Raw genomic sequence first — 15273 nt, forward strand, 5'->3', positions numbered from 1 at the left:
TCACGTGCCTTTCCTCTTCCTAGAAGGCGGTGCCTGCTGGTTGTTACCTGCTGGTGGAGAAGCTTGTTGTTGTTATTGTTGTTGTTTGTGTTAAAGTTTTAAAAAATAAGTCTTCTAAAATGGGAGCCCGAGACGATGAATACGACTACCTGTTCAAAGGTAAGTTTATGTCTGAAGGGGGATGAGTGTCAGCTGCTCGGTCGTCTTTAATATGGCTCTCGGTAACAACAGGAGCAACTGAGGAAGTCAGTAATGCTAAAGTTAGCTCCACTGGTAGCAAAGTAGCAAACGATGAAACGATACCTGCTGAAAAAACTGACGCTGCTGCAGGTAGAGTTTGGAAATTCAGTAAACAAATGTGCATTCCCTAGCTTTAGGATACACCTTATCCCAGTGAGTAAGTTTAGACACGGCAGCTGTCAGGCTGCTTAAAGTGTGTTTAAGTAGCTAGCCGCTAACATCACAACGACGTTCCTACTTTGAAGTTAACTGAAACGAACCCATGTTCTGATTATATTTGATCTGTAAATCAAACGTAAATCAATTAGCTGGATAACTTGGTGATAATGACCTTGAGTATGCCTAACAGGAATAATTAATGTCATTTTATTCTCTCTGACATCATCAGATTTATTTGTCGTCACGTTAACATTAGACAAAATATGTCTTATATTAGTTAAAGTGAAATTCTAGCGTAAAGTCAGTTTGAAAATGTCAGTGTTAAAAAAAAATGATTCTTTTAAGTGTTAAAAATATTAAAGCTGGTGAGCCACATCATTAAGAAAAGGGGAAGCAGTTGTGGAAACTAGGATAAGAACAAAGCTGATGATAAGTTAGCAGCGGTATGGCACTACAGATGTGATGCCTTCTTTGAAAAGTGTAGAGAAGGTCAGAGAGTGCTTCACTCTGTCTCTGTGGATCTAGAGAAAACAAACGATACAGAGGAACTGTGGTACTCTATGAGGAAGTCAGAGGTAGCAGGGAAGTATGTGAGGCTGGTGCAGGACATGTATGAGGGCAGTGAGCCAGTGGTGACACTGGGTTCACGGTGGGATCGGATCGTCTGATCCACCTGAGCCTCTTCTTGTTTGCAGTAGTGATGGACAGACTGACAGATAAGGCCAGGGCGGATTCTCTGTGAACTGTCATGTTTGCAGACGATACTAGATCTGTAGTAAGCGTACGTGGCAGCTAGAAGAGAGTCTGGATAGGTGATTGTATGAACTAAGAGAGAAGAGTAATGAAAGTCAGTAGAAGCAAGACAGAATACCTCTGTGAATGAGAGGGAGAAAGGTGAATAGGTAAGCATGCAAATACCTGAGGTAGTGAAGGTAGATAAGTTTTAATACCTGGGGTAAAGTCAGGGTAGAGTGGATGGAGACCAGTGTCAGGTGTGATTTGTGACAGAAAGACAGCAGCAAGAGTGAAAACAAAGCTTTACAAGATGGTAGTGAGACCTACTGTGATGTATGGCCTGGAAATGGTGATAATGAGAAGTAGACAGGAGGTCGAGCTGGAAGAGGCAAAGCTGAAGATGCTAAAATATTCATTGGGTGGGACCATAATGAACAAGATTAGAAATGAGGACATCAGAGGGATTTAGATAGAACGCTTGGCAAGTCTGAGATTATTTGGATGTGCAGAGAAGAAATAGTGGATGTTGAGTATGGAGCTGCCAGCAAGGAAAAAAAGAGAAAAACCTCAGAGGAGGTTGCAGAGGGTTGGTGTGACAGAGGAGGATGTTAGGGTCAGGCAATCTGCTGTGGCGAGTTTGACTTGCTTAAATAAAAAAAAAAAAATTCTCTGGGCTGGCTGTGCAGCGTAACAGGGGTGGGAATGCTGCAGCCTTAAGTGAGCCATGGTAGACCGCTGACACAGCAGGTCTACTGTTTCCTTTGTTTTTTCATGTGTATGGTGTGTATTTTGATTCTAGTTGTACTAATTGGAGACTCTGGAGTGGGGAAGAGTAATCTGCTGTCCCGTTTCACAAGAAATGAGTTCAACTTGGAGAGCAAGAGCACCATCGGGGTGGAGTTTGCAACCCGCAGCATTCAGGTGGACGGCAAGACGATAAAAGCTCAAATCTGGGACACAGCTGGGCAGGAGCGCTACAGAGCCATCACCTCAGCGTGAGTTTGTTTTGTCGTATGCATTACTTAAGGTGTTACGTTAGTAATGGTTATTTATAGGGTAATGTTCACACACTTAGACATGTATAATGAGATGTGTCTTTGCTAATAATTGTGGCTGAGTAGTACGTGTTTGAACCCCTTAGGTTGCCAGACCTGGTACCAGTTTTAAATAAATTAATTGTCCAAATTCCTTTTGTTATCAGGAGGAATTAATTACCCAAGAGGAACCATTTTGTAACAGCTGTTTATGTAGTAAAACTATTGTTTTCAGCAAAAGCAGCAAGCCATTGCTCCATTGGATCACTGGGTCCTGTTCTTTTTTTTTTTTCTTTGTATTGTTTGTGTGTCCTCCTTATTTCTGTGGGGATGGAACCTTAGTGTCTTTATATGAAACTGTTATTAGTCACCAATTATAATCAAAACAAGTGTAAAAGAAAATACATTTGGCTTGTAATTTCTATTTATGGTTTAAACTAATATTAAACCATGTTAATGTTAAAAAGTTAGTTGATAATGATGGCTTTATGGCCTCTATCTTCATCAGGTATTATCGGGGCGCAGTCGGGGCTCTCCTAGTTTATGATATTGCGAAGCACCTGACGTACGAGAATGTGGACCGCTGGTTGAAGGAGCTGAGGGACCACGCTGACAACAACATCGTCATCATGCTGGTTGGAAACAAGAGCGACCTTCGACATCTCAGGGCCGTGCCCACTGATGAGGCCCGAGCATTTGCAGGTGGATTTTTGAGTGTTCTTTGTTTTGCTTTGGAGCAGTCAAAGTAGCTCCTTAACATTCAGTTCAATTGCTGTAAAATAAAAATCCTTTTTCTTTCTTTTTTTTTAACCTTAGAAAAGAACACTCTTTCATTTATTGAAACTTCAGCCTTGGACTCCACTAACGTAGAAGAAGCATTCAAGAGCATTCTCACAGGTAAAAGATAAAAAGTGTGAACTCAACTCAATAATCATCCAGGTACTCTACTGTTAGACCTCCTCTTATGCCATTGTTTTCTTTCCTAGAAATCTACCGTATCGTATCGCAGAAGCAAATATCAGACAGATCTGCACACGAAGATTCTCCAGGCAACAATGTAGTAGACATAAGTGTCCCCCCAACCATGGATGGGCAGAGGGGCAACAAACTCCCCTGCTGCCAAAGCCTGTGACCCTCCTTTTTTCTATTTCTGGTTGACTTTGTGTCAGAGTTTTCTCTTTTCCCTTCTACTGTCAGATGCTGTCATCTTACCCTCATGGGTTCAGAAGTGTTTGACACAGAGACTCTTAGATTTGACATTCCTTTATGCTGTTTTCTTCTTTGTTCGTCTGAGTCCCGTGTCAAAACAACTTGTCTAAAATACGAAAACTGAGAAGAAAGACAATTGTTAAGCTGTTAACTACAATCTCTTTTTAATTCACTAGATGATGATCCTATTGACCCGCTCCTGCTGAAGGAGTGGTGAGGGATCGGTAGGCCTGTTTATGAGTGCTCAGAGGTGTTTTTACTCGGTTCCTTTTCTCAGCCTAATCTGCTATAGTGGAGTCTCATTTTCATGTCGGGCTGACCTGATTCTGCCTGTCTTGCAATGTGGGTGCAGAAGAGGAGATGAGAGGAAGGTTCGTTTGGAGTGCTGATGTGTGGTCTGTCAAGAGTTTCTGGTTGCCTCTTTAATTTTAATTTTCCTCTTTTGCGCTGTGTGCCCACTCTGGCATGAAATTAGCATGAGCTTGGAACCAGACTGGCTATGAATGACTGACTCATTATAGGCAAGCATGAAACACATGACACATTTTTGTTTGTTTGTGTGTGTGTGTGAGTGAATTTTAGTTTTGTACACAAACATACCAAAGGAAACAATCAGAATCAGTTTTGGGGAAGCTTATTTCACCGTGTTCAAGGATGTTACGATTGCAGGTGATTGCTAAAAGGTCCAGGCTATTTGCAACAAATGTGTAACGGTCCACAGGAGATGCATTGTTATAAGTTGTGGTGCATGATGTCAAACTTTAATTTCAGAATTAGATTGGGGGTTTTTGCACTAGAGTCCAGTTATTTCAGTGGAACCTTATATTTCAAAATGGCATAAAATTTTCATCAGGTAGCATTTTGCTACCTGTAAGGAAAACAATGCTGACAGAAAAGGAAAAATGAAGTTGAATTTGTAACATTTCTGTACCAAATGAGCCATTGCTGTCATTAATCCTAACTGTTGAACAGGAATTGATAAAAGTTTGTAAACTCAGAACATTATCCTTGGAAAACCAATAAATAAATACTCCCCACATACTGCTTTCACTTCAGCAACATTAATGGGTTTTACTTGAAAAAATGGAAGTGAAAATCAGAAATGCAAATTTTGTTTTCATACTTGGGTGGAAGAAAATATTTCCACCCATCTGGTTGAGGTGCTGTCATGCATTAGGTGTTCATAAGAAAGCATCTCATACATTTAAATGTGAATTTAATCTGAGCAGATATAATCTTTTTTCCTACTTTTGCATTACACCAGAAAATACTGAATCATAACTAAAACCTGTCTATATGACCATACAGCAGACAGTTATTTTGGCATCCCTTACTCAGTTTACTCATATCTTAAGGTGGGTTGTTTTAATAATTGACAGATGGGTTTCTTAGGCATTTGGGATACAAACCTACTTTTTTAGGTTGTATTCAAAATTATTAGAAATGTATAAATAAGGTTAAAGCGATAAAATTAGGATAGTTTACTACATGTAACATCTCAGTGCACATTCAGGGCAGGCTTTTCTGTCTACAAAGCACATTTAAAACAAGAAGTGCCAATTCTGAGAGTACACTACTATGAGAAAGCAGGTGGCCTTGACGACAAGGTTTGTGAGCATTATAACTCAAGAGCGAGATGACAAAGTTTTCAAATTCATCCTATGAGTACATCTGATAAAAATCTCGGACAAATTGGAATCTCAATGACCTTGACCTCAAGTACATAGGTCAACTTTTTGAAAAGCACCTAGGGTTTTCAGGTGCATCTGAGGGTGTTGCTGGTGTAAAAGAAGGTTTCAGGTTTTTCTTCAGTAGCTGAAAAGCTGCTCTGTTGGATTTTAAATGAGGTGACTCACTTGGCCATTGCACCTCTATTATATAGTCATTGATTCAAACAGACACTATGATCATGAATTTGTTCTACACCTGCTTGGGTTAATGACTTTGTCTTTAAACTAACATATGTAACCATACTCTATTAATAGTTGTGGCTATTATAGACCACAATATGTGTTGAATCACTATGCAATTTGGTGGGATGTATGTAATTTTAGCTGGGAAAAATATATTTTAAATGAAAATACTGGGCTAAAGAAAGAAAACTTCCAATGAGCTTCAGAGTCATTAATTGGCCTCTTCGTTCTTCAACACAGTGTGAACTCTGAGGCAAGCTTTCTTGTAGTTTCTTTAAGTAGTCTTCAGACATAGTTCTACAGGCCACAGTCTATCAAAATCTGACACTGTTTTTCTAAGTGCATACATCCATTACCTTTGTGACATTTTTCTGTTCTCCACTTGTCCAGTTTCCTCAAAGTTCAAGGTTTAGTACGTACAGTACTGAGATGTGCTAATTTTTTGGCTAATAGAGCTTTGAGGATCACCTTCTTGGTGCATAGATACTATTTTATATCTGTCAAATTGGTATCTTTGGGACTTTTTGTAGATTAAAATAGAATCTTAGTTGTTACTAAGAGCTTTAAATAGGCTCTTAGTAACAACGTGTCTCAACATAAACTTAAAATTATTTCTTTGCTAAGTTGTCATGTTACATATAGACATGACACTGGTTCATCCCTTGAGTTTACAGCATTTTTATATGCGTGAATGTTACATAGGTCAGTTGTAAGCAGTTCACCTAGCAAAAAACACTCTGAAAATGGGTGCAAGGCAGAGAAAAGGAAAAATGAGTTGCTCGAGATCACTTTAACAGTTTTCAATTTGACTTTATGGAAGCAAACATAAAGAAATGAAGGGCGAATCGAGATTTTTGCACAGTATCATAAATGATGTGATTTAATTATTTGCATGTTTAAGGTTACATTTTCTCGCTGCACCATGTTGTGGTACAAACTGGTATTACACTGAAGTACAGCCAGACCCAACTTTAGTACAGATCTCTTCAACACAGTACATAGATGTTTAGAGAGAGAGAGAGAAGTCACAGTGGATGTTTCTTCACATTCTGCTCACAGCTAAAGTTCAAACATAAATGAGGCCGTTTAAACTGTTATAAACTAAACAGAGGAAAGCCACTATGTCACTGACTGAAGCGAAACAAAACTTCAAGTGGAATAAAAACTGATTTAAAAATGCAGATGTGTTAAACAGTGTGGGTTAATGGTTTTGAATTGTGTTGAATTGTGAATTGTTCCGGTCTCATTGAGCCTGTCATGTTTCCTGTTGGGGCCCCTCCCTTTGGCACGCTGCTGTTTGCGGCCACATTTATAGCCGTCTTCGGGATTTGTTTGTGCTCTGAGACGCCCTGTTTCTTCACCGCAGACGCAGGCAGCTGATGATGATGATGACCCTCTGGGTAGTATTTAAAGCCCAGGGAAAGCGGAAGCCTGGCCTGACTGTTATCTGTTGAGAACTGCTAGCTGGTGTAGCCCTACACTGAGCAGCCTTCATCGTTAGCCGCCTGTGCTGTTCACTCATACATAGTTATTAAACATGAATAGAGAAGGAAATGCGAGCTTTTTCGGACAACAGGACTAAAACATCACCAAGAAGAAAGAGAAGAAGAAGAAGTCACGGGTGAGTAGCTGTTAGCTTTTATTTGTTGCTTTTTTTCCACCAAGCGGACGGCTAGCACTTCGCTGACAGCTAGCAAACAACACAGCTGCCGTGAAAGTGAAACTGATTAGAAAATGCTTCTTTATAACGACATTTTCACTGTGACGAAGTTGGATAGTAGTTATTCGTGTGTAAAGAACAGCAGAGATACACACAGCTAATTTGAGTTGCCGCGCAGTTGTACAGTATCATAATACAACTCTGATCCAGACAATAGTCTGGTTCAAATTCCCACATCTGTCTGCAGCGGTTAGTTCCTGTAACCGAGCCACAGTGAAGGAAAATGCCCCAGTTCGAAAGCTAACTGCATATTAATGTATGAGGGCTTATCATTGTAAGAAACCCATCATTAATCATTAATTCAAATGTGTATTTTTTGTTTGATCTTGACAAAATCCCTGCATTGATGTTCCCCAGCTGACGAATCCATACACACAGCTGATATTTAAAAGACTCGGAAGACAATAGCTTAATAGAGTCAGCGGTTGCCTTAATTTGGGGTTACCTCTTTGTTTATTTAGGTCAGGGATTGTACCTCTTAATCACCCCTGACGTACCCCCTCCCGATCTCCGTATGCATAAACAATAACACCAAGCAGCAATAGGGAAAACATGCTCTTCGGGTTCACAAAGCTGTTCATCATCTGGCTCTGTTAATTCAGGATTTAACAAAGTGCATAAGAGTGTGACTCAACTAAAACGAGCTATAAATAATCATAAAAGGGCTTTGTTGTCTAACTTCTATTTAAACAGTGAGATGCTTGACTTAAGTTGAATCATCTTTTCTCAGTTGCGAGGGTTAGAAACAGCATTCATTGCCAGATGTTGTTCTAAATTCTTGTTTGATTGAACAGCAAAATCTCATAAACAGACACAGAACATTTCTGCACTGGCTGTCATGTCAAATCTCCTCTTGAAAAACAAGTGTTGGACATGGAAGAGTATACCTGGTTTGCATATACAGTGGGGCAAAAAAGTATTTAGTCAGCCACCGATTGTGCAAGTTCCCCCACTTAAAATGATGACAGAGGTCAGTAATTTGCACCAGAGGTACACTTCAACTGTGAGAGACAGAATGTGAAAAAAAATCCATGAATTCACATGGTAGGATTTGTAAAGAATTTATTCGTAAATCAGGGTGGAAAATAAGTATTTGGTCACCTCAAACAAGGAAAATCCCTGGCTCTCACAGACCTGTAACGTCTTCTGTAAGAAGCTTTTCTGTCCCCCACTCGTTACCTGTATGAATGGCACCTGTTTGACCTCATCATCTGTATAAAAGACACCTGTCCACAGCCTCAACCAGTCAGACTCCAAACTCCGCCATGGCCAAGACCAAAGAGCTTTCGAAGGACACCAGGAAAAGAATTGTAGACCTGCACCAGACTGGGAAGAGTGAATCTACAATAGGCAAGCAGCTTGGTGTGAAAAAATCAACTGTGGGAGCAATCATCAGAAAATGGAAGACATACAAGACCACTGATAATCTCCCTCGATCTGGGGCTCCACGCAAGATCTCATCCCGTGGGGTCAAAATGATCATGAGAACGGTGAGCAAAGATCCCAGAACCACACGGGGGGACCTGGTGAATGACCTGCAGAGAGCTGGGACCACAGTAACAAAGGTCACCATCAGTAACACACTACAACGGCAGGGAATCAAATCCCGCAGTGCCAGACGTGTTCCGCTGCTGAAGCCAGTGCATGTCCAGGCCCGTCTGAAGTTTGCCAGAGAGCACATGGATGATACAGCAGAGGATTGGGAGAATGTCATGTGGTCAGATGAAACCAAAGTAGAACTTTTTGGTATAAACTCAACTCGTCGTGTTTGGAGGAAGAAGAATACTGAGTTGCATCCCAAGAACACCATACCTACTGTGAAGCATGGGGGTGGAAACATCATGCTATGGGGCTGTTTTTCTGCCAAGGGGACAGGACGACTGATCCGTGTTAAGGACAGAATGAATGGGGCCAAGTATCGTGAGATTTTGAGCCAAAACCTCCTTCCATCAGTGAGAACTTTGAAGATGAAACGAGGCTGGGTCTTCCAACATGACAATGATCCAAAACACACCGCCCGGGCAACAAAGCAGTGGCTCCGTAAGAAGCATTTGAAAGTCCTGGAGTGGCCTAGCCAGTCTCCAGACCTCAACCCCATAGAAAATCTGTGGCGGGAGTTGAAAGTCCGTGTTGCTTGGCGACAGCCCCAAAACATCACTGCTCTTGAGAAGATCTGCATGGAGGAATGGGCCAAAATACCAGCTACTGTGTGTGCAAACCTGGTAAAGACCTATAGTAAACATTTGACCTCTGTTATTGCCAACAAAGGTTATGTTACAAAGTATTGAGTTGTATTTTTGTTATTGACCAAATACTTCTTTTCCACCCTGATTTACGAATAAATTCTTTACAAATCCTACCATGTGAATTCATGGATTTTTTTTTCACATTCTGTCTCTCACAGTTGAAGTGTACCTCTGGTGCAAATTACTGACCTCTGTCATCATTTTAAGTGGGGGAACTTGCACAATCGGTGGCTGACTAAATACTTTTTTGCCCCACTGTATATCAGACATGCTACTTTGAAATTATTGTTTCTTATTTTATTGGTTGTAATCAGTGTATTTAAATTTTGCTTATTGTGTTCTAATTCATTTGTACAGAACAGGATACATTTTTGAGACAGCAAGAAAAAAATGTTGTTAAGGGTTATCTGGGTTAAGACAGCTGTTTATCAGACTGCTGCACATCACACTTACTGTCACTGACCTCACACTTGGTTTTATAATGGATTAGCAGCTGCTTTTGGGCAAACTGGCCCACCTCCAAACGGACAGCTTTCTTCTAAAAGACGGAACGTCTTTTCTGGATAATTTTAGCCGTTCCCACGTGGAAGGAAATTAATCATTTGTGAAACAGACTACAGACATTTAAGTAACTCTGTCACAGTACTGCAGTGAGCCAAATGACAAACAAACTCTGGTCTACTATCACATTTATATAAAATGCTATACGTCAGTGTCTGTTTGATCAGTTATCTGGTTAGTAACCCAGTTATCGACTTCCTTGACAGTGCTAGAAACATTAAGAGGGAAGTGGTGAGTTGGGTTATTGCAAAACTGTAATACCATGTTGTTTGCTAGTGATGAACATGAAGGTCAATAAAAACAGATGGACTGTAAGCATAATATAGCAAACATAAAATGAGTCATCATGATAGTGCAGGCATTGTACTGTAGCTGATTTCCATAAGTTCCTTTTCCAAACCCAGAACTTCCCTCCGACGAGCCTAATCTGGACACTAAAGTATTAATGGACAAGTGCACACTGTAGCACACAAAAAAACTTACTTAAAACATCACTCAAACTTGTCTCCTTGATCCATTTATTTCGTTTGAGCATTTGCAGAGTAAAACTGGGTTTCTCTAGTATATTAAGTTGGAGTAAAATTACTTGCTATCTCTCCACCACAGACATTTTTTAAAAACTATAATGCATTGTCTGTGTGTGTCTGTTTCTCTGCAGAGCGACTGGAGAAAAACAGGAGCAGTTTGTGCCTGGCACTCCCCCAGCCTCCCCTCACCTCCAACCCTTCACACCCTCCAGTCCATCCGTGCTGCCAGCGAATGGACCCTGTAACAATGACGACCGGCGGGTGCTGCCACCTCCCCGGCTCTCTGTGTGACTGTGCCAGCAACACAGGCCTGTGGAAGAGCGTGGAGGAAGCGGGCGGTGACGGGTGCCAGGCGCTCTACGTCACCCAGGTCACAGCCATAGATGGACGGTTGCTGTCCTCTGTGCTCAAACCAATGAGTGCACAAAGGTACTTTAAGAATATTACTGTTATTGCTGTAAGATGTTCCACAGGTAAACTTTGAATGGGATTGTATTGTGATGGCAGCTTCTCCAGAGATAGGAAGAAAAAAAAAAAAAAAAAAATATATATATATATATATATATATATATATATATATATATATATATATTATTTCTTTTAATGAAAGAAGTTGCTAAACTTGTGATTATGCCTTGTATTAACACTATTTCAGACAACGCGCTTCTCCATTTAGCTTGTTTTTTTTTTCACATTTCTTCACTACACACCCATTGAATATTATCATTATTGTCTTTGGGATAGAATGGTAAAACATTTTTGCTGTGTTTCATGCAGACAATGCCTGCCATTTATAAAAATCTCTGTATATTTTTATCTCAGTGATGGTCCCATTTGCCGTATTTGCCACGAAGGAGGCAGCAGCGAGGGTCTCCTGTCTCCATGTGACTGCACAGGCACTTTGGGTACAGTGCACAAGAGCTGCTTAGAGAAGTGGCTGTCGTCCTCCAACACCAGCTATTGTGAGCTTTGCCACACAGAGTTCAGCATCGAGCGCCGACCGAGGCCCCTCACAGAGGTAACAAAGGTCAATGCCCTTTGCCTCGTCTGCAACAATCCTTCTTCTCATCCTTTTTATTCATCGTGGTTGGGCTGCTGGTTGTGAATGAGTGTGTGTGTGTATGAAAGTGTGATGGTGCTTTTTATCCGTCTTTTTCTTGTTTTACATCTCTCTGCTTGCTTGCTTGCTTCTTTGTTAATGCAGAATGTCTTTTCTCTTCATTAGCTTCTTTCTTTTTACCTGGTTTCTGCCACAGTCTGACTTCTTTCTGTTTTTCTTCCCTCCTACGTCTTACCCCACAGTGGCTGCGAGATCCCGGCCCCCGTAATGAGAAGAGAACACTGTTCTGTGACATGGTGTGCTTCCTGTTTATCACTCCTCTAGCAGCTATTTCTGGCTGGCTTTGCCTGAGGGGCGCTCAGGATCATCTTCAGCTGAGGAGCTGGCTGCAGGCTGTGGGCCTCATTGCCCTCACCATTGCCCTCTTCACCATCTACGTCCTTTGGACTTTGGTAAACAAAAAAAAAAAGAATTCCCATCCATTATTACTGTAAAGCAGACATTTTCACTCGGAAAAGTTGATGTATAATGCTGCACTTCGGTTTTCTTCAGGTATCATTCCGCTACCATTGTCAGCTGTACTCTGAGTGGAGGAGAACAAACCAGAAAGTACGTCTGCTCATCCCCGAAGCCAAGGAGTCGAACTCTTCCCAGCATTCCTTGCTCTCTAATAAACTGATGAAAAAATCGGCCAGTGAGAGCATCGTATGAGACCAAACGGAGATAGTCGGTGATTATTACATCTTTTACGTATGAGGGCTGATTCCCGATGCATCCTGCCCACAGTTTTGACTTTGAAGAAACACCTGTGGGGATTTTTTTTTTTGTGTGTGTCGCTTTTTTTTTTCTTTGCACCATGGGCTCATATTTTTTCACATATCATTTTGTAATCCTCACATGGGTGCAGGAAGTAGCACATTTTAAAGGAATCTGCCTGTCCTCGTGTCAGGTGTTGACCAAGTTTATGCAAAGGCACTGAGGAACGGTGAAGGTGGTGGAAGCATGCAGAAATGGAGCCGAGCTGTCTCATCATCACAGATGTGACAACATGACTGGCTAAAACTGACAGCATGAAACAAGATGGATTGAGTAAACTTGTTAAAGAGGACTGTGAAATTGAATGATTGCATCGATGGTCAGGTATAGCACGTCTACTCGTTGTGTATTGCGATGATAAAAGCAACTGCTACATACGCCTTTTAATCGTGTGTTACGTGGGCACGCACTTACCTACTTGGGGCTTCTCTTCTCTGCCCACTGAGGATCTCATTGTATAATCACATATTAGTCTGTAGTGTGAAGATAAAAAGCTTTGATCTTTAATTTTTATTTCATAGCCACATCTGGATATGTCATCTGAGTGGAATCTTTTAACTCACAGCTTTTACATCATCTCCTCCGAGACCAGGCGGCTGCATAACATTCGTAAAGCAGAGACTTGTGCAATAAAACACTGTGGACATCGAGGTTTTCGCAGTACACGAAGACAGTTCTACCAACGTGCACAGTTATGCATGCAAGCAGCACTGTTAATATTTTTTTTTACTCTTACTGTATTCTAAAATCATTTTTTTAAACCACTTAAGAACGAATGACTTTCCTATTCCTACTGAAGTAGGGTTTAACAGTGTCCTCATAGAGGTTCTTGTACTATCAATATGTAACAAGTAGGTATTTATATTTATATAGATGGATAGAAACTCCATCACGAGTATTGTTGTGGTGGCTGGGGCAGTGTACTAAAGCGTTATCGGTGTTGCTTGTTATTCATTTTTGGCGTTTTATTTTTTGCATTTTCATGTGTCTTTCTTTTTTTTTTCATGATCACAACAGTCAGAGAATTCCTGCTGACCAGATTCACCTGGGACTGGCTGTGTTGGTAGAGTTGGGAGATAGCTGAAGTTGATTACAAACTACAGCGTGTGCCTGGTATTCAGATTTCCGGGTCATATGATGGTCCAGTTTTTGTAACGTGGAACATTGTTTCTTCTCTATGCTTAATTTAGGTTACAGGGAGATGTCTAATTGCTTTTTAACGCATGCTGTAGGCTGTCCACAGGGAGATAAGCTTGTAGATTAAAAAAAAAACCCTCCCAACATTACATGTACTACTAAAAAAATAATTTAATTCAGTGGATCTAATGAAGCCAATTCAGCTTAGTATTGGTCTGAAATACTTTAATCATTTTTATTTATAGATTTGTCTTTTAATGGGTTGCAATTAAAAGAATTCCTCCCCTTAAAGGGGGTGTTTAAAGCGATATAAGTTTAAAACTAACCTGACGACGACCTGTTTGGTGGATTTTTGATTATAATTCCAAGAAAGGAATTGGTGATGCATGACGCCGTCATGGTGATCAAACTGTGCAGGCCTTTTGATTTAGTTCCATTTAATGAATGCTTCTGCATTTAGTAAATGGGCAAAATCGATCATTCTTGGTTAATTATTTAAATATTTACCTTTAAATCAGTCAGGCTTGAATAGTAATTTATTAACATGATGTGGTGTGTGGTGATGTAAAATTTATCAGAGGCCAATGTGTTTTTAGAAAGGGCTTGTGGTAACATTCAGCAGACAAATCAGATCAGTGAAATTATTAGTTTCCAGTAAGCATCGTACATTTTCCCCTCCGGTCCTTTGTTAATGCTACATAAATGTGGTAAACCCGAAATGAGGTTACCAGTTAAGTAGGTGGTGAAGCGTTAGTCATGTAAAGATGTCTGTTTTCAGGAGGAATGTTGACATATGCTTGTGTTTTCCTCCCTTTTCTCACAGTGCTGCATTACCAGTAACGAGTCATTTCCTTGTTTACATTACCAGTTCCCTTTGGTACATTTCACTCCTGCTCGTTTGATCCGCGTTCTGCCCCAGATAAATATTTGTTTGTGTTTTTAAGAACAAAGGATTACACCCTGCAGTACTGCGGTGCGCTCGTCTGCCTTACGGGCTTATGATTAATTTGGTCATCTGTGTGTTTACCCGAGAAAGTACTGGAATCTGTTTGTACGACGTAGTGCAAGAAATAACTGATTATTTGATGCAATGCAAACTTATTTCCTGTATTGGGAGTCTCTGCAGAGTTGCATCAAACTATGCAACACTTCTCCTTTTTTGGCTACTAAGAATTTCTGACAGTGTTTTTAGAGAAACATAAAAAGAGAGTCTAAAGTGTTTGTCCTAAAAGTGTCATGACACGTTTAAGACAAATTTTGAGTCGGGAAAGCAAATATAGAAAGGGATTTTTATTTGATTTCTTTGTTGTTACTCACACAAATGAACACGCAAATGTTAATAATGTTGCGTTATAACACATTTGTGAACACATTTTTTTGTTTCATCTGCAATTTATGTTGCTATTCCTCAGTATTTTTTTTTAATATTGTTAAATACTACAATGTTTATGGTGTGCTGTGGGGTGAAGGGATGTCTTCATCAATGTACTGGTACCTGCAATCAGCCAAGAAATGTTTGCAAAGCAAATAAAACATAATCATAAATTATGTGATCATGAATTTGTCAGTGATAGTTTGTCTGCAATTGTGTAGTGTTGGTAAAGAATTGTCATATATGTTATATAGTGTAGTTATAATGGATCCTTCTAGTGCAGTGACGAAGACATGTCATTAAGTCTGTTTTGAAATTCAGCTCAGTGAGCTTGCTAATCCTAATGGAAAAAAAAACAAACCGCTAATGTCAAGTCCTTCTATGGTATCCGTGGAGACTCGCTCAGTATCTGCTTCCTGTCCGCTGCATGCGGCATAAGCAGCTTAGAGTAACACAAGTTCAAAATATGCTGTTTTTGTGAAGAGGGTCTGCTCTCCAGGAAGGAAAGCTGTTTTTCACAGGTTATTATTAGGAGTCGAAGCAA

At 40.4% G+C, this 15273-nt stretch overlaps 2 protein-coding genes across 2 annotated transcripts; both read left to right on the plus strand.

Moving 5' to 3' along the window:
* On the plus strand, positions 1-4427 carry LOC102777446 (ras-related protein Rab-11B-like). The gene is made up of 5 exons (XM_006809392.3): positions 1-159; positions 1934-2129; positions 2677-2870; positions 2985-3065; positions 3155-4427. Exons 1-5 carry the CDS (start codon positions 120-122, stop codon positions 3298-3300), a joined length of 657 nt encoding a protein of 218 aa, XP_006809455.1. The 5' UTR covers positions 1-119; the 3' UTR covers positions 3301-4427.
* Positions 4428-4509: 82 nt separating this feature from the next.
* marchf2 (membrane-associated ring finger (C3HC4) 2) lies at positions 4510-14886 on the plus strand. The gene is made up of 5 exons (XM_006809391.2): positions 4510-6911; positions 10476-10773; positions 11167-11362; positions 11647-11856; positions 11957-14886. Exons 2-5 carry the CDS (start codon positions 10577-10579, stop codon positions 12113-12115), a joined length of 762 nt encoding a protein of 253 aa, XP_006809454.1. The 5' UTR covers positions 4510-6911; positions 10476-10576; the 3' UTR covers positions 12116-14886.
* The last annotated feature ends 387 nt before the right edge of the window (positions 14887-15273 follow it).

This window comes from Neolamprologus brichardi, chromosome 23, assembly GCF_056152115.1.
Source record: "Neolamprologus brichardi isolate AB-2024 chromosome 23, ASM5615211v1, whole genome shotgun sequence".
NCBI lineage: Eukaryota > Metazoa > Chordata > Actinopteri > Cichliformes > Cichlidae > Neolamprologus > Neolamprologus brichardi.